The 27,720-nt window shown below is 40.7% G+C and overlaps 1 protein-coding gene across 2 annotated transcripts in view; it reads right to left on the bottom strand.

Annotated features, from left to right (window-relative positions):
- Positions 1-998: 998 nt before the first annotated feature.
- The window catches only part of adgrv1 (adhesion G protein-coupled receptor V1), a 563,049-nt gene continuing 536,327 nt past the window's right edge, over positions 999-27,720 (bottom strand). For both annotated transcript variants that reach the window (XM_072582867.1, XM_072582868.1), the window contains 2 exons: positions 16,098-16,275; positions 999-1,497 (listed from right to left, as the gene is read on the bottom strand). In XM_072582867.1, the coding sequence (XP_072438968.1) occupies positions 1,379-1,497; positions 16,098-16,275 (297 nt within the window). In that variant the 3' untranslated portion in view covers positions 999-1,378. The remainder of the gene's footprint in view (positions 1,498-16,097; positions 16,276-27,720) is intronic.

Raw genomic sequence — 27,720 nt, 5'->3', positions numbered from 1 at the left:
TAATTCACTCCCTACTGCTCTTGAGAAGATGACAGGTAGCTGTCTTATTGAACTGCTGCAGTCGATGTGGCATAGGTGCACTTATGGTACGATTAGGAAGGATTTTCCAGGATTTTAACCCAAGAAAGTGAAGGAATTATAATACATTTCCAAGTCAGGATGATGTCTGCCTTGGAAGGGAATATGCAGGTACAGGCCAAGCATGGAAATAAATTCATTCTTAGACAGAAGATCTGAAATGTGCTATATAAAGTTGTCTTTTCTTTTTTATTGATTTCTTTTAAGCTTCTTCAGAATGAAACAGTCAGTTTTGTCAAACCTCAAGGTGGCTCAATGTTGCTTGCCTGTTGGACACTTACATATTTGAATCTGCGCTACATTTGGTAACAAGAATGTTTTGTGAATCAGCAAAAACATTCCTGTTCATCTGATTTCACAAGCCAATAAAATACCATCTGGTGTTTATTTTTGAGTGGCCTCCAGCAATCCCTGGTTAGGGTCTCTGGTTAGATAGCTGAAGATGAGCAAATGACAGTTTAAGCTTGTGCATTGCAAAAAGCAGTGCAAACCTGGAAGTTGATGTGATTTGCAATGTGAATTTGGCACAAGTCTTCACACTACTAAATTAGTACTGCATCTGTTTTAGGTCAATTAAATATGTGCAAGAACATTAAATCAGATCTTAAATTCTCCCAAAATGTTGCCTTTCTTTGGCTTTCACTTTCTTGTACTCTTATGCTTTGCCATCCATTATTATTGCGAGAAGTGAAGCCAACAACTGCTATTCAAGCATTAAACTGTGTGGCACAAAGTTCTGCCAGTGGTCTCAGAGACCATCCAGTTGGCAGTGACAAGTCAGCCACATAATATTGCATTTCTGTGATGTACCATGGAGCTTTTTTTTACTAAAATGGAAGATGCCACATAAATGCACAATGTATTATTAATGTACTGAGAGTGCAAGAATGGCAGCATACAAAGAATTTAAACTTGGTTAATTTTTGCTACTAGAAAAGAACATAAAAACAATTTATTTTGTCACTTCTACAGAAAGATGTAAATGTCTCATACAAGTAATCTGTTGCTCGTGCTTATTTTAGAGTTTGTTCTAAATTCTATATGAATTGTACATCCAAGTTAGTTACAGTGATTTAAAATTTACTTCTATATGATTACATTAAAAAACCTACAGGAATTCTTTTTAAATAGATTCGATTGAATGCTAAAGTCACAATCAGTTGAATATTACAAAAATGTAGTACAAATTGAAACGCTTAACACTGCTCTACATTTTAAATGCAAAATTTTAGTGCAAAAGAAGTATGTTTGTAAAGTATAAAAATATGGACAAATTTGATTTAAAAAGCATGTAAGGGTGTTAGAGGTGAGTATCTGCTATTGGTATTCTTCTGAGCTCCACAATTTGTGAATTAGCAATGCTTCCACCATCTTGGCTTCCATGATAAGATTCATTATCACTGGCATTAAGGCCGGCACCTGAGACAATAAGAAACATTAATTCATAATCAATCTCCAAGACCATTTTTTCTTTTCAACAGAGTCTATGGAAGTAACTCTGAAACTGCTGAAAGTTATCCTTTTGAATTTGTCAGCACTGAAAAGATTTTGCATGGCTCAGTCAAATAAATGAACCATTGTACTGAGCTGAATGTTGTATTGGGCAAATTGACCAACCATGGGATAGTATGTATTGTACCCTAAATGTCTTAATATCTCTAGGCTAAAGTTACAAACATATTACTAAGGAGTTCTGCTTCTAATTGCTCCCCACTAGCTCCTATTAGAAAGTACACCATGCAAATGTTGGTGAGGATACAATCTGGTTCAAATTCCAAATCATCAAAAATTTCACACTTATTCCAACCAAAAATTAAGGCATGCATTTTCCTTTCTGTTGCTGGAGTATATGGATTCCTTTTCTTTCAATGTGTTGACTTCAAAATTCCAGAACAAACAGCCTGTTCAAAGTGCTCCTCATCTTAATATCATCGTACTACCATAAAACACTCCAGTTGTATTTTTGTTTGTGAATTTTCAAAGGAACTAACACTGACAGAGACCATTCAGCCTACTAGGACAATGCTAGTTGTTTGATAAAATTATCCAATTAGTCCCAATTCATTGCTCTTTCCCCACAGCATTATAATTGATTTCCCCTCATTTATTTACCTAACCCTCTTCTGAACAGTGCTATGGAATGCACTTCTGCTCTTTTGTGTGGTATATTTCGGAGCGAAAACTTGCTGAGCGAGAAAACACTTCCTCATTGTTGCTTTTGGTTCTTTAGGTGATCACCTTAAATTATGTCCTGCCATTACCAAACCTTGTGTCACTGGAGACAAATCTCTTATTTCCTCAATAATTTATTGTTTTATCTCTCTGTTGATTTGCAGACCCAGAGACACTGTTAACCCATGTGGAACCTTATGTAGACAGGTCAGCTAATCTTCTGCTCAACTTGTAAGAGTGCTGCAAAACAATCTCTGTAAAACCAGGAGTTCACCACAATACTTCCACAAACACTCCACTGTAACTCCAGGTATTATGTCGTGGCAGAATTTAATAAATAGGCCTCAGTTGCAAATGTGGTTCTTGGTTCTTTAAATACATTTAGTGCAGTGCCCATCGTGCAGCTGAACACTTGCTCTTTGCACTGTTTTGTTTTCTAAACCTCTGCAAACCAAATTAGGCATTCTCTTGTTCTATCAGCTGATGGAGCTTTGTGTTATCTAATATAGCACTTCCTCTGAGACTTCCAGTGTACACTGTTGCCTTTGAAGATGCTGCTGAAGATAGCTCGGAGAACTGAAATTTACGGCTTTAAAAACAATTCTTTTGGACACTGAGTAATCCAGACTGGTAAAAAGTTAGGCAATACCTACTTTCTCCTGCACAAGACCAAAATATGTATATATTCTATTTACATTCGCCTTGTAAGATACCTAAAATCCAATATGATGGAAATTGATTATTTGCTGTCAGTCACTTGATTATATTAATATTATGTGTGCTGTAAAACTGTTTTAAAATAAAGGACAGTCACTCTTTGAGATGCTATCCCATTAGAAGCAATGCATTTTAAGACCAGACCCAGTTTATGAATCATAGCAGTTGCTACGTTGCTAGGTCACAAAGTGCATGTTTAATTTGGTTTTATGGCAATGATATCTATTTTCAGAATTGCACTTGAATTGTCCTTAATGTCCTGCAACATATGCTGAATACACATTATTCAATTTGTTACTTTTAAAATAGAATCCAAATATATAATGATTATACTGTCACAAAATTCTTGTATGCTGTAGGTCTATACAGAATATTTCTTCAGAGATTTGTCAGTTTCAAGTAACCCCATAAGCAAACAGAGTTCTGATTTGGGATGAATGAACAGTCACAAAGGGCTGGATTTGATTAGCTCTTTGGGGATGTACTGGGAAAGCTGGCAAAACACTGCAGAATGGTGGCAAAGCAGCACGGCTGTTGGATTGTAGCAGATGGACCATTATCCCGAACTTTAAGGCCGTGATTTCAGTGACTGACAAAGGGCCTTTTCACACACAGTTTGTTGAATCCTACCGCCATGTGAGGATAACCTCCAGGGGGCTTTGAAAGGAGGATTTTCAATTTTGGCCACTCCATGACCATGAAGGAACCCTGTGATCACCACTCGTTCGCAACCACAATAGCCACACACACAGCAGTGGTGTCATCTTATATTTAGTGATCAATCACCTCTCACTCCCCAGCAATGATTGGTAGGGCCTATATGCTCAGCCTCTGGCATCTTCCACCCTTATTTTGCATGTCTTCAAAATGCACCTTTGAGGCAGTTGAGCTGCCAGCCCTCCAAGTGTCCTCGATAAGTAACATGAAAACGGATTATAACCCAGTGTAACGTACAGGTATACTGAACAATGAAGGTTGCAGTTTTTTTTAAAGAAGTACAAATAGAACCCAGAGTTGCTAAGAAGCTCCTTACCTACCAACATCAGTGCTGTCAGAATCACCCACATGGACAGCTGCAACACTGTACAACCATTAGACATGGACAAGCCAAAGACTGATCATTTGTTTTTACTCTTAGCTTATGGACTCACCTCCTTTTCTATTTTGTATGTATGTGTGTCACATTTTATTATTCTTTTGTGTATTTTAGGAGGCAACAAACTTATTTGTTCTTTCATTAAAGAAAACCTGGTTAAATTGGCCATTTTAAAAACGTATGTGCAGTTGGGTTTATCTGAGAAGGCTCTGTCTGACTCTGCAAAAAGTAAATTCAATGACCCAGCCTCCAATACTTGCTGGGGAAGAGAATTCCACATAATAATTTTCAGAAAGAAAAAAAAATTCTCACCTTTATCTTAGTAAAAGGAGTCCTCTATGCCTATCCTGTGCCCCATGGTTCTAGTCTTCTGCACAACAGGATTAATCCTCCAGATATCCTCCCTGTCAAGTTACACTCACGTCTTGTATGCTTCAATAAGATTATGCATCATTCTTCTAAATCACAACAGGTCGAAGCCCAAAGTACCTAAAGTTTGTCATAAGATGTGCACTTCATCTCTGGAATGACTTGTAATTTACACAAGGCCAGGTTTTGGCAGAACTCCTATCTACGTGAAGTATAGCACTGGTTCAGATTTAGCATCGATAAGGAGAGATATAATTTCCTCGATGACTATTCAGGGCCCTAGACAGGGGCAGCACATCAAGCCGAAATAACCTCAGCCCAGGGGATCCACTTTGCATAGTTTCATAGAAGTAAGAAATTGGGCCCATAGAACCTGCTCTGCTATTCATTAAGATCATGGCTGATCGAACCATTGTCTCAGTTGCTCCTATCGGTTTTATCCCCATGACCCTTAACTCCTCCCTTAATTCCCCTACCATGCAAACACCCATCCAACAGTGTTTTGAATATACACAGTGAAGCTGCCTCTACTGATTTCTTGGTCAGAGAATTCCATAGATTCACTGCTTTCTGGGAAAAGCAGTTCCTCCTCATCTCTGTCCTAAATCTACTCCCCCTAATCTTGAGACGATGTGCCCTAGTCCTAGTCTCCCCCACAAGTGGAAACAACTTGCCTGCCTCTATTTTATCTATCCCTTTAATAATTTTATATGTTTCTATAAGATCCCCTCTCATTCTTCTGAATTCTAGCAAGTACAGCCCCAGGTGGCTCAACCTCTTCTCATAGGGTAACCCCCTCTTCTCCGGTATCAATCTGGTGACCCTCCTCTGCACTTCTTCCAAAGCCAATATAGCCTTCCTCAGGTAAGGAGACCAGAACTGCAAACAATATTCCAGGTGAGGCCTCACTATCACCTTGTACAATTGCAACAGAACCTCCCTGCTCTTAAATTCAATCCCTCTAGCAATGAAAGCCATAATTCCATTTACCTTCCTGATTTATCTGTTGCACCTGTAAATTAATGTTTTGCGATTTATGTACGAGCACTTGATTGGCCGGGTATGGAGTTACTATGCTCAGGTCAGGGATCAGGGGCCCAGGATGCAGGCTAGGGACAGTACTGGGTCTTCTGACTTCAGACCCTGCTCATGTAGAATAGAATCCCTACAGTGTGGAAGAAGGCCCCTCACCCCAACAAGTCCACACTGGACATCCAAAGATTAACCCAGCCAGACCCATTCCCCTACCCTATTATTCTACCTTCACCCCTGACCAATGCACCTAATCTACACATCCTTCAACACTATGGGCAATTTAGTGTGGCTGATTCACCTAACCTGCACACCCTTGGATCGTGGGAGGAAACCTGCACAGATGCAGGGAGAATGTGCAAACTCCACGCCTGAGGCTGGAATTGAACCCAGGTCCCTGGCACTGTGAGGTAACAGTGCTAACACTAAGCTACCATGCTAACAACATGTGCATTGCAATGATTAAGTACTTAGTGGTGTTCACCTGGATTGTGATTTCACCCTCTTCAACACCTGCTCCACAGCCTAAAGAACTCCTTTGACAAATTAAGTCTCCCTCACAGACATTTCCACAGACAACCACTGATCAGGGAGAAAGTGAGGACTGCAGATGCTGGAGATCAGAGCTGAAAATGTGTAGCTGGAAAAGCGCAGCAGGTCAAGCAGCATCCAAGGAGCAGGAGAATCGACGTTTTGGGCATGAGCCCTTCTTCAGGAATGCCTGAAGAAGGGCTCATGCCCGAAATGTCGATTCTCCTGCTCCTTGGATGCTGCCTGACCTGCTGCGCTTTTCCAGCAACACATTTTCAAATCACTGATCACTCAGCACTTACCCTGAACACAGTGGTACTGTTTTTAAAAGCATAAAAAATTATCTAATTGGTGAGTGAAAGTAAACCTCTGACATGCAGAGCCATACATTAACTATATATTTAACAATAATTTAGATGAGGGATCTAAATTCAATCTCTCCAGATCTGTAGATGACACAAAATTGAGTGAAAGGGGTGGGTTCTGAAGAGGAAATGGAGATGTTTTTTCCAAATAATTTTAAGATATTAATTGGTTGAATATTCTATTCTCAAGTTTTAACATAATATACATATTGGTGGTAAAGTTAATATAATACATAAAAAGCAACATAAGTAACTTAATATTATAACTAAACAATTAATGGAAAAACTCATTAAGAATGGCCATAAAGGGGATGAGACAGAGCTGAGTCTTTAGCAGTTTAATGAAACCACTGTGATTCAGGACAGACATACCTGTGGTAAGTGTCTGAAGTTTCAACAGCTTCAGTTCCAGAGTCTATGGGCTGAGGCTTAACAACTGACCCTGTGATTCATCACGGAAGGGGGAATGTTATCAAGATTCTTTGAACTGGGAGGCATTTATATCTCTTAGGATAATGTGTTCTGATACGGTCAATGGTCAGGGACAGGAGGTTGTAACTGCAAGTGAGATAGTTAAGGGGTCCCAGGGAACAAGAGTGTCAGCCTCGACAATTATCCAATAAGAGTGATGTTCTCAGCTTGTTTGGGTGAGAGCCAGGGCTATAGGAAGCATACTGAGGTACAGAAAGCCATTCAAATGGAGGAAACCAAAAGGAATGTTGTGTGGTAGGGGATAGGATAGTGACAGGGGCTGACACTGTTCTCTGCAGCAGAGTATGAGTCCAGTAGGCTGTGTTGTCTGCCCAATGGCAGGATTCAGAATATCTGCTCTACGTTGGAGAAGAACTTGCAGTGAGAGGGGGAGAATCCAATTGTCCTGCTATGTAGGAGCCAATAACATATGTAGAACTAGGGAAGTTACCAGCCAAATGCAAATTGACATTGGGTCAACAAAATCAGAGCGATTAACATGCAAATGAAAAACTTATGAGGAAGTAAGCTCTGAGCTGTGGGGCACTAGCACCAATAATGCAGAAAGTAGGAGCTGTACCATTGGGTTGGTCTGCACCTCAACCGTACTGGGACTAGTATTCTTGTGAACCACACAACTAGGGAAGTAGAGGGGTTATAAATTAAATAGTGGGGGCAAGGGCCAAAATTTGGAAAGTTGTGGTGCATTGGGGGTTGGGAAATTGAAGCAGAGAAAGGAGTTATGTGGGAAATGATAGATAATGATAAGAAGGGGCAGGGAATGCAAGTTCAAGAGCAAATTAGTACATCAGCATTCAAAATAAAACAGATGAACTGACAGTACAAATTGAGTTAATAAGTCTGATCTAGTGGTCATTAAAGAGGTGTAGCTGCTGGATGACCTAGACTGTGACCTGAGTATTGAAGGGTACGTCACATTTAGGAAGGATAGGCACACAAGAAAGGATGGAGGAGTGGCTCCATTAATTAAAAATGATATTAGCCCTATAGAGAGGGATGACCTGAATTCAGGAAACCACTATATAGATTAGGCGGCCAAACACACTCTCTTAAGTGATATCTTGCATCTATCATTATTTATCTCTACCCAAACCATAACCACATGGTAGTAAAGGGTATCAAGAGAGAAATAATGGAATAAAAGCAAAATACTGTTAATGCTAGAAACCTGAAACAAACATAGAGAATATTGGTGATACTCAGCAGATTGACAACTTCCTCAAAGAGATAAATAGAGTTAATATTTTGAGTCTGGTATGGCACTTCTTTAGAACTGAAGAAAAGTCATGCCCGCCAAGGGAAATTTGTCACAATGGCCCAGCAATTATCATGGGGGATTTCAATCCAAATATAGACTGGAAAACTCAGATGGGAAAAAGTAGTATCAATGAGAAAGTCATTGGATGTTTTCGGGTACTTTCTTAGACCAGAATATTATGGCATCAACCACAGGGCATGTTAAAGTAGACCTGGTTTTGACCAGTGAGAGGATTAATTACTGACCTCAGAGTGAAAGCACCCCTGGTGGTACTGACCATAATCAGATTGAACTTTACACACAGTTTATGGGAGAGGAGTGTGAGAGCAAAAAAGCAGATCTAACAAAAGTGAAATGGTAATTTAGCTTAATGGATAGATTAACAGAGTTGCAATAGCAAACATTTAAGGGGATATTCCAGAAAGTGAAGATTGGATACATTCCAACAAATAAGAAAAATTCTGCAGAATGGATGCACCGTTTGTAGTTAACTAAAAAAGTGAAAGATAGTATGAACATTAAAAAAAAGACACGTAATTTTGTGAAGATAAGTGGCAGTTCAAAAGATTGCACATAACATGATATTTTACACAACTGCAACAAAGTTAATAAGGAGAGAAAAATAAGTGCAATAAAGAAAATTAGACAAAAATATAAAAACAGATTGAAATGTTGCTACAGATATTTAAAAATAACTTACAAAGTTAAGTGTTTGTCTTCTGGAAAATAAAACTGGAATATTAGTAATGGAAGATAAAGAGATGGCAGATTAATTTACAATTTATTTTGTGTCTATCCTCACTTAAGAAAATAGATGTGGCATCCGAAAATAGCTGTAAATCAGGAAATGAAAGGAAAGGAGGAACTTAAAACAATTATAATTACATGGGAAGTAGCACTGAGTAAACTGTCGCAACTGTGAGTTGACAGCTCGTCAGTTTTTGATGGATTTCATCCTAGGGCCTTAAAAGAAGTAACTAATGAGATAATTGGTTGGTTGTAATGTCTCAAGCCACGTTTATTTAATGGAGGTTCTTTCAGAATAGAACCTCCATCAATTGTAACTTATTTATATATGACTGTAGCTTTAGGGTGCAGGACCTGGAGTGTAGGGAGGTTAGGAATATGGCATCAATCTTAAAGGAGGGTGCCTGTAAACAGAAGAGTGGCTTGAAGTGTGTATACTTTAATGCCAGAAGTATACGAAATAAGGTAGGTGAACTCGCAGCGTGGGTTGGTACCTGGGACTTCGATGTTGTGGCTATTACGGAGACGTGGCTAGATCAGGGACAGGATTGGCTGTTGCAGGTTCCAGGGTTTAAATGTTTTAGTAGGGTCAGAGGTGGGGGCAAAAGGGGGGGGGGTGTGGCTTTGCTTGTCAAAGATAGTATTACAGCGGTGGAAAGGAAGATGGACGAAGATTTGCCATCTGAGGTAGTTTGGGTTGAGGTTAGGAATAGGAGAGGTGAGGTCACCCTGTTAGGAGTCTTTTACAGGCCTCCTAATAGTCCTAGAATCGTTGAAGAAAGGATTGCGAAGATGATTCAGGAGAAGAGTGACAGTAATAGGGTGATTGTTATGGGAGACTTTAACTTGCCTGATATTAATTGGGAAAGCTATAGCTCAAGTTCGTTAGATGGGTCAGTGTTTGTGCAATGTGTGCAGGAGAGTTTCCTGACACAATATGTAGATAAGCCAACAAGAGGTGAGGCCATACTGGATTTGGTTCTGGGTAACGAACCAGGCCAGGTATTAGAACTAGAGGTAGGTGAGCACTTTGGGGACAGTGACCACAATTCGGTGATTTTTACTCTAGTGATGGAGAGGGATAAGTGTGTACTACAGGGCAAGAGTTATAGCTGGGGGCAGGGAAATTATGATGCGTTGAGGCATGACTTAGGATGTGTGGATTGGAAAAGTAGATTCCAAGGCAAGAGCGTAATTGATATGTGGAACTTGTTCAAGGAGCAACTATTGAGTGTCCTTGATAAGTACGTACCTATCAGGCAGGGAGGAAAGGGTCGTGTGAGGGAGCCGTGGTTTAATAAGGAGTTGGAATCCCTTGTTAAATGGAAGAGGGCGGCCTTTGTAAAGATGAGGCGTGAAAGTTCAATAGGGGCGATTGAGAGTTATAAGGTAGCCCGGAAGGACCTGAAGAGAGAGCTAAGAGCAGCAAGGAGGGGACATGAAAGGTCCTTAGTTGGTAGGATTAGGGAAAACCCTAAGGCTTTCTATAGGTATGTTAGGAATAAAAGAATGACGAGGGAAGGAATAGGTCCAATCAAGGATAGTAATGGGAAGTTGCGTGTGGAGGCTGAAGAGATTGGGGAGGTGCTGAATGAATACTTTTCGTCAGTATTCACTCAGGAACAGGACATTGTTGTCGATATGAATACTGAGGCACGAATAAGTAGAATGGATGGCTTTGAGATATGTAGAGAAGAGGTGTTGGAAATTCTGGCAAGGGTGAAAATAGATAAGTCCCCTGGGCCTGATGGCATTTATCCTAGGATTCTCTGGGAAGCAAGGGAGGAGATTGCAGAGCCATTGGCCTTGATTTTTGTGTCCTCTTTGTCGACAGGAGTAGTGCCAGAGGACTGGAGGCTAGCAAACGTGGTTCCCTTGTTCAAGAAGGGGAGTAGGGATAATCCTAGTAACTATAGGCCAGTGAGTCTCACTTCTGTTGTGGGCAAAGTCTTAGAGAGAATTGTAAGGGATAGGATTTATGCACATCTGGATAAGAATGATGTGATCAAGGATAGTCAGCATGGTTTTGTGAAGGGCAGGTCGTGCCTCACAAACCTTATTGAATTCTTTGAGAAGGTGACTAAGGAGGTAGATGAGGGGAAAGCGGTAGATGTGGTATATATGGATTTTAGTAAGGCGTTTGATAAGGTCCCCCATGGTAGGCTACTGCAGAAAATACAGAGATATGGCATAGAGGGTGAGTTGGAGGTTTGGATTAGGAATTGGCTCTCTGGAAGAAGACAGAGGGTAGTAGTTGATGGCAAAGGTTCATCTTGGAGTGCCGTCACTAGCGGTGTTCCGCAAGGATCTGTTTTGGGACCATTGCTGTTTGTCATTTTTATAAATGACCTGGAGGAAGGGTTAGAAGGTTGGGTGAGCAAGTTTGCGGATGATACGAAAGTTGGAGGAGTTGTAGACAGTGAGGAAGGATATGGCAGGTTACAGCGGGATATAGAGAAGCTGCAGAGCTGGGCAGAAAGGTGGCAAATGGAGTTCAATGTAGCTAAGTGTGAAGTGATTCACTTTGGTAAGAGTAATAAAAAGATGGATTACTGGGCTAATGGTAGACTACTTGGTAGTGTGGAAGAGCAGAGGGATCTTGGTGTCCATGTACACAGATCTCTGAAAGTTGCCACCCAGGTAAATAGTGCAGTGAAGAAGGCATATGGCGTACTGGCTTTTATTGGTAGAGGAATTGAGTTCCGGAGTCCTGAGGTCATGCTGCAGTTGTATAAGACTCTGGTGCGGCCGCATCTGGAATATTGTGTGCAGTTTTGGTCGCCATACTATAGGAAGGATGTGGAGGCACTGGAACGGGTGCAGAGGAAGTTTACCAGGATGTTGCCTGGTATGGTAGGAAGATCCTATGAGGAAAGGCTGAGGCACCTGGGGTTGTTTTCACTGGAGAAAAGAAGGTTTAGGGGTGATTTGATAGAGGTGTACAAGATGATTAGGGGGTTAGATAGGGTTGACAGTGAGAACCTTTTTCCACGTATGGAGTCAGCTATTACAAGGGGGCATAGCTTTAAATTAAGGGGGGGTAGATATAGGACTGATGTTAGGGGTAGGTTCTTCACTCAGCGAGTCGTAAGTTCATGGAATGCCCTGCCAGTAGCAGTAGTGGACTCTCCCTCTTTATGGGTATTTAAGCGGGCATTGGATAGGTATATGGAGGATAGTGGGTTAGTGTAGGTTAGGTGGGCTTTGATCGGCGCAACATCGAGGGCTGAAGGGCCTGTACTGCGCTGTATTCTTCTATGTTCTATGTTCTATGACTGCTAGTACATTTCTCTTGGAATCTTGAACAGTAAAGCAGATGGCATCGCTAAAATATACAAATATATGAATAAGAATAATGTTGGATCCTTCCTTGGAAATATTCATATCATAATGTGGCAAGTATTCATTGGCAAGCAAAGCTGACCAGTCACTGTGGCCTAAGTGGATGTTGTCAAGGTCTCCCTAACCATTTTTGATGAACTAGTATGTCTATTTGGCAATAGCACTGACATTAAAGAACATGCATGCATCTTAGTCAAGATGCAGAGCTTAATTAGAGTCACAGAGTCATAGAGATGTACAGCATGGAAACAGACCCTTCGGTCTAACCCGTCCATGCTGACCAGATATCCCAGCCCAATCTAGTCCAAACTGCCAGCACCCAGCTCATGTCCCTCCAAACCCTTCCTATTCATATACCCATCCAAATGCCTTTTAAATGTTGCCATTGTACCAGCCTCCACCACTTCCTCTGGCAGCTCATTCCGTACACGTACCACCCTCTGTGTCAAAAAGTTGTCTCTTTTATATCTTTCCCCTCTCACCCTAAACCTATGTTCTCTAGTTCTGGACTCCCCGACCTCAGGGAAAAGACTTTGTCTATTTATCCTATCCATGCCCCTCATAATTTTGTAAACCTCTATAAGGTCACACCTCAGCCTTCGTCACTCCAGGGAAAACAGCCCCAGCCTGTTCAGCCTCTTCCTATGGCTCAAATGCTCTAACCCTGGCAACATTCTTGTAAATATTTTCTGAACCTTTTCAAGTTTTACAACATCTTTCCGATAGGAAGGAGACCAGAACTGCATGCAATATTCCAACAGTGGCCTAACCAATGTCCTGTACAGCCGCAACATGACCTCCCAACTCCTGTACTCAATACTTTGACCAATAAACAAAAACATACCAAACACCTTCTTCACTATCCTATCTACCTGCAACTCCACTTTCAAGGAGCTATGAACCTACACTCCAAGGTCTCTTTGTTCAGCAACACTCCCTGGGATCTTACTACTAAGTGTAAAATGCCTCCTAAGATTTGCTTTCCCAAAATGCAGCACCTCTCATTTATCTGAATTAAATTCCATCTGCTACTTCTCAGCCCATTGGCCCATCCTGTTGTAATCTGAGATAACCCTCTTCGCTGTCCACTACACCTCCAATTTTGGTGTCATCTGCAAACTTACTAACTGTACCTCTTATGCTCGCATCCAAATCATTTATGTAAATGACAAAAAGTAGAGGACCCAGCACTGATCCTTGTGGCACTCCACTGGTCACAGGCCTCCAGTCTGAAAAACTACCCTCGACCACCAACCTCTGTCCTCTACCTTTGAGACAGTTCTGTATCCAAATGGCTAGTTCTCCTTGTTTTCCGTGAGATCTAACCTTGCTAATCAGTCTCCCATGGGGAACCTTGTCGAATGCCTTACTGAAGTCCCTATACATCACACCTACTGCTCTGCCCTCATCAATCCTCTTTGTTACTTCCTCAAAAAGCTCAATCAAGTTTGTAAGACATGATTTCCCACACACAAAGCCATGTTGACTATCCCTAATCAGTCCCTGCCTTTCCAAATACATGTATTTCCTATCCCTCAGGATTCCCTTCAACAACTTGCCCACCACCGACGTCAGGCTCAGTGGTCTATAGTTTCTTGGCCTGTCCTTACCACCCTTCTTAAACAGTGCACCATGTTAGCCATCCTCCAGTCTTCCAGCACCTCACCTGTGACTATTGATGGTACAAATATCTCAGTAAGAGGCCCAGCAATCACTTCCCTAGCTTCCCCCAGAGCTCTCAGGTACACCTGATCAGGTCCTGGGGATTTATTCATTTTTATGCATTTCAATACATCCAGCACTTCCTCTTCTGCAGTATGGACATTTTTCAAGATGTCACCATCTATTTCCCTACATTCTATGTCTTCTATATACTTTTCCACAATAAATACTGATGTAAAATACTCGTTTAGTATCTCTCCCGTTTCCTATGGTTCCACACAAAGTCCGCCTTGCTGATCTTTGAGGGGCCCAATTCTCTCCCTAGTTACCCTTTTGTCCTCAATGTATTTGTAAAAACAATTTGGATTCTCCTTAACTATATTTGCCAAAGCTATCTCATATCCCCTTTTTGCTCTCTTGATTTCCCTCTTAAGTATACTTCTACTTCCTTTCTACTCTTCTAAGGATTCACTTGATCTATCCTGTCTATACCTTATATATGCTTCCTTCTTTTTCTTAATCAAACCCCCAATTTCTTTACCTATACCTGCCAGTCTTTCCTTTCACCCTGACAGGAATATACTTTCTCTGGATTCTCATTATCTCATTTCTGAAGGCTTTCCATTTTCCAGCCATCCCTTTACCTGCGAACATCTGCCCCCAATCAGCTTTCGAAAGTTCTTGCCTAATGCCATCAAAATTTACCTTACTCCAATTTAGAACTTCAACTTTTAGATCTGGTCTATCCTTTTCCATCACTATTTTAAATCTAATAGAATTATGGTCGCTGGCCCCAAAGCGCTCCCCCACTGACACCTCAGTCACCTGCCCTGCCTTATTTCCTAAGAGTAGGTCAAGTTTTGCACCTTCTCTAGTAGATACATCCACATACTGAATCAGAACATTTTCTTGTACACACTTAACAAATTCCTCTCCATCTAAACCTTTAACGCTATGGCAGTCCCAGTCTATGTTTGGAAAGTTAAAATCCCCTACCATAACCACCCTATTATTCTTACAGATAGCTGAAATCTCCTTACAAGTTTGTTTCTCAATTTTCCTCTGACTATTAGGGGGTCTATAATATAATCCTAATAAGGTGGTCACCCCTTTCTTATTTCTCAGTTCCACCCAAGTAACTTCCCAGGATGTATTTCCGGGAACATTCTCCCTCAGCACAGCTGTAATGCTATCCCTGATCAAAAATGCCACTTCCCCTCTTCTCTTGCCTCCCTTTCTATCTTTCCTGTTGCAGTTGTATCCTGGAACATTAAGCTGCCAGTCCTGTCCATATCTGAGCCATGTTTCTGTAATTGCTATGATATCACAGTCCCATGTTCCTAACCAAGCCCTGAGTTCATCTGCCTTCCCTGTTAGGCCCATTGCATTGAAATAAATGCAGTTTAATTTATTAGTCCTGCCTTGTCCCTGCCTGCCCTGACTGACTCACTTCTGTTCTTAACTGTACCCGCCTCAGATTGATCTCTTTCACTAACACACACACACACCTTACTAGTTTAAATCGTCCTTCTTGTACAGGTCACTTCTACCCCAAAAAAGATGCCAATGATCCAAAAATGTGAATCGTTCTCCCATACACCAGCTCCACAGCCATGCATTCATCTGCTCTATCCTCCTATTCCTGCCCTCACTTGCTCGTAGCACTGGGAGTAATCCAGATATTCTTGTTTGATATAACACTGTGTGCATTCTCCATGAAGCAAAGAGCTGCTACATTTTACAACAGCAAGGGCCAACAGTGTGCCAAATTCATTGCTACTAAAGGCATATTAGTGATAGTTTGGCTATCAGAAGAATACTCAATACAACACACCTATTGTCTCAGTTTCCCTTGGTAACAGCAGTCTTTCCTTGTCCTACCCATTATTTACATAGAACATAGAACATAGAACAATACAGCGCAGTACAGGCCCTTTGGCCCTCGATGTTGCGCCGATCCAAGCCCACCTAACCTACACTAGCCCACTATCCTCCATATGCCTATCTAATGCCCGTTTAAATGCCCACAAAGAGGGAGAGTCCACCACTGCTACTGGCAGGGCATTCCATGAACTCACGACTCGCTGAGTAAAGAATCTACCCCTAACATCTGTCCTATACCTACCACCCCTTAATTTAAAGCTATGCCCCCTCGTAATAGCTGACTCCATATGTGAAAATTTGATAGATCACCAACAGAAATGAACTTGTCTTACTTTATGGATTAATCACTCACCAGTTTTTAAGGCAAATATTAAGTCATCAAATTCCTGTGATTCTTCATCAGCCACCAGGTTGGTGTTAGCATAACCCCCTGTAGTGGCGTAGATACTGCCAATCTGTGGACTTTGCTTGAAGATACTGCTTGCTTGACTGCCAGGTCTCAAAGAGACACGTTCCCAGTCAGCAGGAATCTAAAGAAAAAAAAACTCGAATAACTAGAAATGTCAGCACAAGCATAATTTGTATGTAATTAACCATGAGACATAAAGCAACCAATGCCAGAGTTAGAATAGAATAACCCAGGACAAAATGAAGTATTGTTTCAATGCAAACAGCAAATCATAGATGCAAATATTATTTTCATGAAAATGGTATTCATTTTTTAATTCTCTCATGGGATGTGGGTTTCACTGACTGGGCCAGCCTTAATTGACCATCCCTAGTCCCCTGCAGAAGATGGGGATGAGCTGCCTTCTTGAACTGCAGCAATCTATTTGCTTTTGTTGTCCCTCTAATGAGAGAGCAGCCATATGGTGTTGTATTTGACACCCACAATGCCAGGGAGGGAATTCCGGGATTCTAAACCAATGACATTGAAGGAATGGTGTTACATTTCCAAGTCTGGCGTGAAGGGAAATACACAGGTGGTAGTGTTCCCTTGTGTCTGTTGCCCTTGTCCTTCTAGATAGAAGAGATCGTGGTTTTGAAGGTGCTACCTAAGTATCTTTGGTGAATTTCTGCAGTGCATCCTGTATATGGAACAAACTTCTGTGACCGAGCATTGGTGGGGAAGTGACTGAATGTCTCTGGATGGGGTGCCAATCAGGGGAGTCTCTTTTTCCTGATGGTGTCAAGTTTCTCAAATGTTATTGGAGCTGTACTCATCCAGGCTAATGGGGAATATGCATCAGATTCTTGACTTGTGCCTTGTAGAAACTGGACAGGCTTTCGAGAGTCAGAGGTTGAAGTACTTGCTCGAGGACCCCTAGTCTCTGACCTGCTCTTCTAGCCATAGGGTTTATATGGTCAGTTCCATTTCTAGTCAATGCTAACTCCCAGGGTTATGCTATAGAATACAATGAATGGCATTCTCAATGTGAAAACAGGACTTTGTCTCCACAAGGACTTTTACCAATACTGTGGTGGACGGATATATCTATGACAAGCAGATTGTTAAGGGTGAGGTCAAGAATGCTTTTCCCTCTTGTGGTTCCCGCACTGCCTACTGGGGACTCAGTTTGGCAGCTGCCCTTTCGGACTCGCCCAGTTGAGTCAGCAGTGCTGCTGTATGTTGAAGTCCCTCACCAATTCTGTGCCCTTGCCATTCTCAGTGCACCTTCAAAATGGTGTTCAGCGTGGAGGAGTATTGATTCATTAGTTAGGGGGTGCTATAATTGGCAGGAGATTTCTTTGCTTATGAAATTTGAAGAGGTCTAGAGTCAAACTTGAGGGCTGTCAGGGCAACTTCCTCCCAACTGTTTCCCACCTTTGTTGCTGTCCTCCTGGTGGGACAGGACATACTCAGGGATGGTTCTCTTTTGCCTGAGTATGACTGTGTCAGGTTGCTGCTTGACTATTCCACGTGGAAGCTCTTTCCATGTTGGCACTCGCCCCCATTTGTGAGTAGGATTTGCAGGGTCCATTTGTCTTTGTCATTTCCAGTGTCTTGATCAATGTTAGGTGACCCCACTGCACTACACACCCACACTCTCACACACACTCTCACAGACACTCATAAACCCAGCCTTCACCCCCATAACACCCACATGCACATACACATATATAAGTTTGTTGGGTGAATTTGTACTTGCAGAGTTACGTTTTATTTTGCTCAAAGACTGCATGAGTCCATGTAACATTCTGTAAATCCATTTTTAAAGAAATAGAATCAGACGGAACATTGGGGCACAGACATCCTCACACAGGGCACCTCACAGCCTCAATGCATTATCTGACCTGACATGACACCTATTGTTAAAGTTCACTTGAGAATGTAATTTTTTAAAAATGTTTTAGGATTTTCATGTGAAAGAACTGAAACTAACATGGTCATTCTAAAAGATGAGAGACTTAACAAACAATCCAGGTCTTTTTCAATAGATAATTTCACTTACATCACACTGTAAACTTTTGCTATAAATTCTGTGTCTTATGATCTTACACTCCACAATCACCTGATGAAGAAGCAGCACTCCGAAAGCTAGTCCTTCCAAATAAACCTGCTGGAATATAACCTGGTGTTGTGTGAGTTTAACCTAATGCCAGGTAGTTCATCCTGTTTCAGTTCTTCCTTTAACCTTGTTAGCTCTCTTAGCCACTATCTTTACATAACAAGATAACTTCTGCTCAATTCAGGTTCTACTTATTCATGTCACTCCAACATCAATGTTACATCACCCTCACGTGTGCTTCTGGTGCTAATGTCATTACTTTGTACACTCTGCAAAATACCTACTGAGGTTTGCCTATATAACAGTGATTTCATTTCAAAATAATATATTGTATGTGAAGTACAGTACTTTGGTGATTTTTTTTAAAGTTGTGATCAGGCACTGTGTGAACAAATGCCCTTTAGCTATAAAGTGAGGTAAAACTTGTACAGAAAAGTATCTAAAATGCCAATGCAATTCAAATTTCACGTGCAAAAATGCAATCTTTGTACATACGTTTCTTTTAAGTAAATATTGTGCAAACTAGGAAACATGCTGATCCCAACAATTAAAATCACAACCACCACAGTAGTAGGTTTGTCTGACTTTCTTTAGTTACCTTTTTCACATGACAACATGATAATATGGAAACACTTGCCATCCATATTATGTTTGAGAAACTCTGAAACTCATTAGACATAGAACTTTGTCTGATATGTGAAACTTTATTTCTTATTTGGAAGTGCATAACAGCAATAAATCAACTTCAAATAAAAAAACTGATATAAACTCTCCATGTATGTTGTATTGGTGCACACAGATAATTACATAAATTACTTTTAATAACAAGATAGATAAATTATTTTAATACAAACTTGTAAAGTTGTGCTTTATAATCGACAGTTGGGAATATTTAGAATTTTAAAGAATTTACAGGAGATGGACACGTTTGTGAAGTTGTGGATAGATAGCACATGGAGACAGGATAAAAGGTATTCAGGGCAGAGACCTGGTTGTATTTCACATAAGTCATTAAAAATGACCACTGAGTTGAAACAGCTATTTATAAAACATACAGTATTCTAGTCTTCATGAATAGTGGCGTAGTGTACAAGAGTACAGAGGTTATGGTAAAGTTACACTAGACACTGGTTAAATCTTATTTGGAGTAGTGTATACATTTTTTATTCACACGTGGAACATGGACACGACTTTTTGGCCAGCATTTATTGCCCAAACCTAGTTGCCCTTGAGAGGGTAGTGGTGAGTTGCCTTCTTGAACCACTACAGTCCATGTCTTATAGGTAAACCCACAATGCCTTCAGGGAGGGAATTTCAGGACTTTGATCCAGCCATTGTGAAGGAAAGGTAACATATTTCCAAGTCAGAATAGTGAGTGGCTTCATCTTTAGGTATGCCTCGTGCTTCTCCTGGCATGCCCTCCTGCACTGTCCATTGAACCAGGGTTGATTACCTGGCCTGATAGTAATGGTTAAATGTGGGATATGCTGGGCCATGAGATTGCAGATTGTGTTGGGGCACATTTCTGCTGCTGTTGGTGACCCACAGTGTCTCATACGTGCCTAGTTGCTCGATCTATTTGAAGTCTGTCCCATTTCCACACTGTAGTAATCTAATCTAATTTAATCTTTAGCAAGTCTCCCCATAGTGCACACAATAACAGCACAGGATATTCTCAGTGCAAAGACAAGACTTCATCTTCACCTTCACAAGGATTGTGTTTTGGGCACCATGTTATAGAAAAGATGTGATAGCATTTGAGTGAATAGAGAACACATTTATGAGAATGATTTCAGGAATGAGACACTTGTTATGAGAAAATTCTGGAGACGTTGGGATTGTTTTCCTTGGGAAGGAGATGTCTAACAGTAAATATGGTAGAAGTTTCAGCATCATGAGGGATCCAGACAAAGTGGATTGGGAGAAAATGTCTGACTCATAAATGGATGAAGAACCAGACAGCACAGTTTTGAAGTGTTTTGCAAAAGAAGCAAATGTGATGTGAGAAATAAAAAAACTTTCACATAGAAAGTTGTTAGGGAATGCATGTACTGCATGAAACAATGGTGGAGGCAGGTTCAATTAAGGTATTCAACAAGGAATTGGATAATTATTTAAGTAGAAACAATGTGCAGGGTTACTGGCATGATGTTAAAATGGGCAGAGAACTGGTGTAGACATGATGGGTCAAATGGCCTTCTTCTACACTGCAACAATTCTGCAATTCTGGGATTTTATTCAACCATAATGGAAGCTATTTCATTATCGTTCTATAGGAAAAATTATATCTGAACCTTTTTAATTAAATTATAATTTCCATCATTTGTATACTAGAAGCAAATAAATAAATTGATATTAGATTCCCTAAAGAGTAACCGACCCAGACTCATTCCCCTCCTACTAGTGCACTATGGGCAATTCAGCATGACCAATTCACTTAACCAGCACGTCTTTGGACTGTGGGAGGAAACCCATGCAGATATGGGGAGAATGTGCAAACTCCTGACAATCGCCTGAGGCAGGAATCGAACGCAGGCCTCTAGTGCTGTGAGGCAGCAGTGCTAACCACTGAACCATCGTGCCATCCTACTGAGCCACCCTGCCACCCTACATTTGTGCCCAAGAATTCAGGGGTGAATTTTTTTAAGTAGTGTGTTAACTCCAGCTGACAAGAGAGGAAAATCAGGGCTGTTCCTTTGGCTCCCTACCCATTTCTGTCACTCTGTGATTGATGAGAATAAATTATGCAGTTGCCGCAGAGATGGGGGTGAACTTGAAATGTTACAATACATTATAAGGACATTGTAGGCAAAAAAAAAAAGAGTTATGCTGAGATAGTTTGCAAGATCAGAACAGCAAGGATGTGGTTTGGTAATGCCTATTTTGAAAGGAAGAAAGGTAAGAAGAAATTATTTACAATATTACAATTATGGCCGTGCACAGTGAGGACCATTTGGTTTATTGTGATCACAATATTTTAAATTGTATATTTCGGGATAATGTTTGTGATATGTTGCAAGTTTTAAATAATTGTGTCACTTGCTTTGTTAGGGCAACATCAAGAAATCAGTAAACCACCTCCGAACACTACCTGGCTTAATTGTCAGACAGCGTGTGTACACAAATAATACTTAATTATCCCATTTGGCCATTGTTGTTGGACTGGTAAACCCCTGTAGGCACTGACCTACCTTCATGGTGATCACCTAGACGTTTGAATGCATTAGCTCTCTTTTCTCAAAATTTCCACATCATGCAGCCTAACCCACAAGACTGGAAGATTCCACTTTCAACAACAGCTACTGCTTTTCAAATATAACTCATTCCGTGAAATGATCTGAAACCTTTAACTTATTTAGAAAGATGTTTTACTGTAGTACAACTGTAATAGAGTACTTATTTCTATGTGGTTACTGTTACACCAAAGTATATTTTCAAAAGATGCAGTCGAAAATACAATGCCACAAATAGATACCTGAGTGAGAACTGAAGTTAGCAATTGTAATTCTTTCATTCCATTTTTGCAACCTGGCTTAGAATCTATTCATTGCTTTTAGCGAGGTGTCGTGGTCAAGTGTCATTGAATCCATTCCTATTCCTGGGATAAGAGAAAGTCCAGCCACTGCCCTACTCAGTAGTACCTCAAGGTTTCTGCCCACAAAATAGGACATGTACTTCTCTCTGTCCCCCAGGCATAGCAGCTCCAGACTGACAGTGCTTGGCTGGGTTCACAATAGGATTTTAAAGATGGCGCAGGTGCAAGTGACACTGGTGAATTTAGGGATCTTTCGGAGTAATGATTGTCTGAGAATGATGTGGTAAGGTGGGTCCAGAATTGGATTGGACAGACCACAAAAGACAGGGTAAAAAGTTAATTAGTTTGGTAATATTCAGTGAGAAAGCCTACTAGGCATTGTGGCAGTACTCTCTCCAAAAATCTCGATACAAAGTGACTTAGCCAAAAGAAAAACATACAGACCACTCTCTTCATAAAATAAGAGAGCTTCTGTTCGGTTCCAGATCTCATTGCTTAATCATGATACTTATCTTGATTGCTTGGAAAGGAAACTGATAAGAAATATTTCATCTAGTATTTGTGTAAATGATTCCACAAATAGAGTCATAGAGATGTACAGCATGGAAACAGACCCTTCGGTCCAACCTGTGCATGCCGACCAGATATCCCAACCCAATCTAGTCCCACCTGGCAGCACCCGGCGCATGTCCCTCCAAACCCTTCCTATTCATATACCCATCCAAATGTCTCTTAAATGTTGCAATTGTACCAGCCTCCACCACTTCCTCTGGCTGCTCATTCCATACACGTACCCACCCTCTGTGTCAAAAAGTTGCCCCGTAGGTCTCTTTTATATTTTTCCCCTCTCACCCTAAACCTATGCCCTCTAGATCTGAACTCTCCCACCCCAGGGAAAAGACTTTGTCTATTTATCTTAGCCATGCCCCTCATAATTCTGTAAATCTCTATAAGGTCACACCTCAGCCTCTGACGCTCCAGGGAAAACAGCCTCAGCCTCTCCCTATAGCTCAAACCCTCCAACCCTGGCAACATTCTTGTAAATCTTTTCTGAACACTTTCAAGTTTCACAACATCTTTCCGATAGGAAGGAGACCAGAATTGCACGCAATATTCCAACAGTGGCCTAACCAATGTCCTGTACAGCTGCAACATGACCTCCCAACTCCTGTACTCAATACTTTGACCAATAAACAAAAACATACCAAACACCTTCTTCGCTATCCTATCTACCTGCAACTCCACTTTCAAGGAGCTATGAACCTGCACTCCAAGGTCTCTTTGTTCAGCAACACTTCCGAGGACCTTACCATTAAGTGTATAAGTCCTGCTAAGATTTGCTTTCCCAAAATGCAGCACCTCACATTTATCTGAATTAAACTCCATCTGCCACTTCTCAGCCCACTATATTCTGAGGTAACCCTCTTCGCCATCCACTACATCTCCGATTTTGGTGTCACCTGCAAACTTACTAACTGTACCTCTAATGCTCGCATCCAAATCATTTCTGTAAATGACAAAAAGTAGAGGACCCAGCACCGATCCTTGTGGCACTCCACTGGTCACAGGCCTCCAGTCTGAAAAACAACCCTCCACCACCACCCTCTGTCTTCTGCCTTTGAACCAGTATTGTATCCAAATGGATCATTCTCACTGTATTCCGTGAGGTCCAACCTTGCTAATCACTATTCCATGGGGAACCTTGTCGAACGCCTTATTGAAGTGCCTATAGATCACATCTACCACTTTGCCCTCACTAATCCTCTTTGTTACTTCCTCAAAAAACTCAATCAAGTTTGTGAGACATGATTTCCTACACACAAAGCCATGTTGACTATCCCTAATCAGTCCTTGCCTTTCCAAATACATGTGCATCCTGTCCCTCAGGATTCCCTCCAACAATTTGCCCACCACCGACGTCAGACTCACTGGTCTATAGTTCCTTGGCTTGTCCTTATCACTCTTCTTAAACAATAGCACAATGTTTACCAACCTCCAGTCTTCTGGCACCTCACCTGTGACTATTGATGATACAAATATATCAGTAAGAGGTTCAGTAATCACTTCTCTAGCTTCCCACAGAGTTCTAAGTTATACCTGATCAGGTCCTGGGGATTTATCCACCTTTATGCATTTCAAGACATCCTGGACTTCCTCCTCTGTAATCTGGACATTTTGCAAGGTGTCACCATCTATTTCGCTACTTTCTATATCTTCCATATCCATTTCCACAGTAAATACTGATGCAAAATACTCATTTAGTATCTCCCCCATTTTCTGCGGCTCCACACAAAGGCCGCCTTACAGATCTTTGAGGGGCCCTATTCTCTCCCGAGTTACCCTTTTGTCCTTAATATATTTGTAAAAACCCTTTGGATTCTACTTATTTCTATTTGTCAAAGCTATCTCATGTCCCCTTTTTGCCCACCTGATTTCCCTCTTAAGTATACTCCTACTTCCTTGATACTCTTCTGAGGATTCACTCGATCTATCCTGTCTGTACTTTACACGTGCTTCCTTCTTTTTCTTAACCAAACCCTCAATTTCTTCAGTCATCCAGCATTCCCTATACCTACCAGCCTTTCCTTTGACCCTGACAGGAATATACTTTGCAAGGTTTGTGAAGGTTTATAGATCAGGTTGAGGTTTAGGGTGTAGATTTGCTCACTGAGTTGTAGGTGTGGCTGTAATCCATCTTGTGTTACCCAACGTACAACACACCTCCAAAGCTTTTAATCTTAAAAGACAAATTATTTACTCTCCCAATTGTTTCATTAGAATAGAATTTAATGTAAATTTGCTTAATCTTCCACAGGGAATCGGGTCAAATCTGCAATAGTTCCTCAACTCTCTAGCTTCTGTCCTGAAGATGCGCAACCATCACAATTATCACTGAATACCATATGCATTTGTTTCTTAGTTTCAATGAACTGACTTGTAAAAAACGTTGAAAGTGGATTATCTCATTATCATAATTCTTACATATCCAGTAATGATGAATGTCTGAGACATGTAGTGGAACTTGTGCATTGAGCTTTTTTTTGAAGAGCAAGCAATACGTAGCTGATTCATAGTAATTGGGAAATTTGGGTGCAATCCATCCTTCTTGTACAGGACACTTCTACCTCAAAAGAGATTCCAATGATCCAAAAATGTGAATCCTTCTCCCATACACCAGCTCCTCAGCCATGCATTCATCTGCTCTATCCTCCTATTCCTGCCTTCACTAGCTTGTAGCACTGGGAATAATCCAGATATTACTACCCTCGAGGACCTCCTTTTTAAATTCCTGTCTTACTCTCTGTAATCTCCTTTCAGACTCTCAACCTTTTCCCTTCCTATGTCGTTGGTTCCAATGTGGACAATGACCTCTTGCTGGCCCCCCACCCCCATTCAATTTGAAGGCAGCAGTCAATAATAAATCAAGCTTTGAAATTCAGTTGAAATACAATTGGGAATTTTCCATTGAATCAGAGATATAATTAAGAACACCCGTCATTCTCAAAGGATAAGCATATATAGATGCAAATCTCAATTACAGCATAAATAAGATTCTGCTTAACTAGTTTCCTTCAAACCAATAAAGATCTGATTACACTATTCTTCTATCAAGCATCTAGAATACTGCTGATTGGATGGACAAATAATATTCACCAATTACTTAGAGCTAATTTATAGTAAATAGTCTGTTGCAGCCATTATGTGCAAGGTACTAATTCTGAAGGGAGACTACGATGGTTGGGAACACTAAATGTTGATTAGATCACATTTTCTTTGTGGCACAGTGCACAGTGCAAACAGGAGGCTGAGCTGAAAAAACAAAGGCCATAAACAGAATTATTTAAATGTATGGTGTTTGAATGAGTGAAGAAATTAACTTTATTTGAAAGAGTTTATTGAAAAAAAATTGAATATTTCAGAGCTGGAAACTGATTCCTATACTTAAGTAGACTTCAGTGCTGTATTAATGAGAAAGACCTTGTTTCAAATTGGCACATTGCCTCTTTATGCTGCAACGTTCTTAAGCCACCAGTTGTATGCACAGAAAAACGTCTAAGATCACAGGAGCTGTTGCCTTACTGTGCCACGAAGTAAATGCATTTTGTGACATATTGACAGAAGAAGCCAATAAATTTAGGAACTGCAGCAAAATATGGAGTAAATCCATGTGAGATTAAGGAATTATTATGTGCTTCACTTTACCATTATTGCAGTAACAGCTTAGCAATAGGTGGGCAGCATGAATATAGACCATGAATGAGAGCAAGTGCAAAGTTTATTTGAATCTGTGGAAGTTTGAAATCAGAAATTTACTGTTAAATCGTCTATCTGTTGTGGCTGAAGTTTCTGAAAGTTTATGATATTCTGAAAATGAATTCCTAAAAATCCTTTATAATTGTAACTATTAAAGTGCTAGGGTTGTTGTTTGGCAGTTTCAAGACTTATCAGACCATTAAAAAAAACACTAAAACTAATGGACAACCCAACCTTTTTCTGATGAGTTTTGAAGCTAGCTACCATTACGTGCAAAAACATTAGATATAATGCTGACTCTCTTGCCAAGATACCTGTGCAGCACAGCTTTTGGAAGACCAAGGAACAATAATCACCTAATTGATGCCTGGAATGGCAGGACTGAAGTATGAGTTGACTAAGATTGTATTCACTGCAGTTAGAAGAATGGGGTGTAGGGGATGTCATAGAAACCTATAAAGCAGTAACGGGACTAGACAGGTTGAATGCAGGACGGATGCTCCCAGTAGTGGGGAGAGTCCCGAACCAGTTTAAGGATAAGGGGTAAACCTTTTAGGACTGAGATGAAGAGAAATTTCTTCACCACAGAGTAATGAAGCTCTGGAAATGTTTGCCACCGGAAGTGGTTGAGGCCAAAACATTATTTTTCAAAAAGGAGCTAAATAGAACCCTTGAGGCAAAAGTGATCAAAGGATAACGGGGTGGGGTTCAGGGTATTGAGCTCAATGATCAACCAGGATCATATTGAATGGTAGCGCAGGCTTGAAGGGGCCATTGACATACTTCTGCTGCTATGTTCTTTGTTTCTATGAAACTTGGAGAGTAACTTCCTGATATGAATGGTTAACTGTGCATACATGGTTACTGAAAGCTGCTGTCTGATTTACTCTTTAATAACAGTGAGTAGATATTTTACTGTTATTTTTAACTTCAAAATTTGGGCAATTTTTTTTTACATTGAGCTTTCATTAAATCCTTCAGGGCTCCCAAATTTCCCAATTACTATGAATCAGCTACGTATTGCTTGCTCTTCAAAAAAAAGCTCAATGCACAAGTTCCACTACATGTCTCAGACATTCATCATTACTGGATATGTAAGAATTATGATAATGAGATAATCCACTTTCAACGTTTCTTACAATTCAGTTCATTAAAACTAAGAAACAAATGCATATGGTATTCAGTGATAATTGTGATGGTTGCGCATCTTCAGGACAGAAGCTAGAGAGTTGAGGAACTATTGCAGATTCGACCTGATTCCCAGTGGAAGATTAAGCAAATTTACATTAAATTCTATTCTAATGAAACAATTGGGAGAGTAAATAATTTGTCTTTTAAGATTAAAAGCTTTGGAGGTGTGTTGTACGTTGGGAAACACAAGATGGATTACAGCCAAAGGTAACAAATTTGACCTTGGATCTGGACAACATAACTTCAATGAATTGCATTGTGATATCAAAGAACAACAGGGGCTCTACTTTAACACTATACAAGTAGCTGGGTTAAAATCAAGCTCCAGGCATGCACCTTTATTGGACATCTGCTAAGTATCCATTTTGGTGAGTTTCATGGAGAGAACCCCAATGAGTTTTCTCATTGTATCTTCCCAATCTCCCCTCATTACCTGGCAGCTGTTCTATGTGTGACTCCAGACTCAGCAATGTGGTTGACTCCTA

The sequence above is a fragment of the Chiloscyllium punctatum genome, chromosome 2 (genome assembly GCF_047496795.1).
Source record: "Chiloscyllium punctatum isolate Juve2018m chromosome 2, sChiPun1.3, whole genome shotgun sequence".
Lineage (NCBI taxonomy): Eukaryota > Metazoa > Chordata > Chondrichthyes > Orectolobiformes > Hemiscylliidae > Chiloscyllium > Chiloscyllium punctatum.
This window is presented reverse-complemented; position numbering and strand designations above follow the sequence as displayed.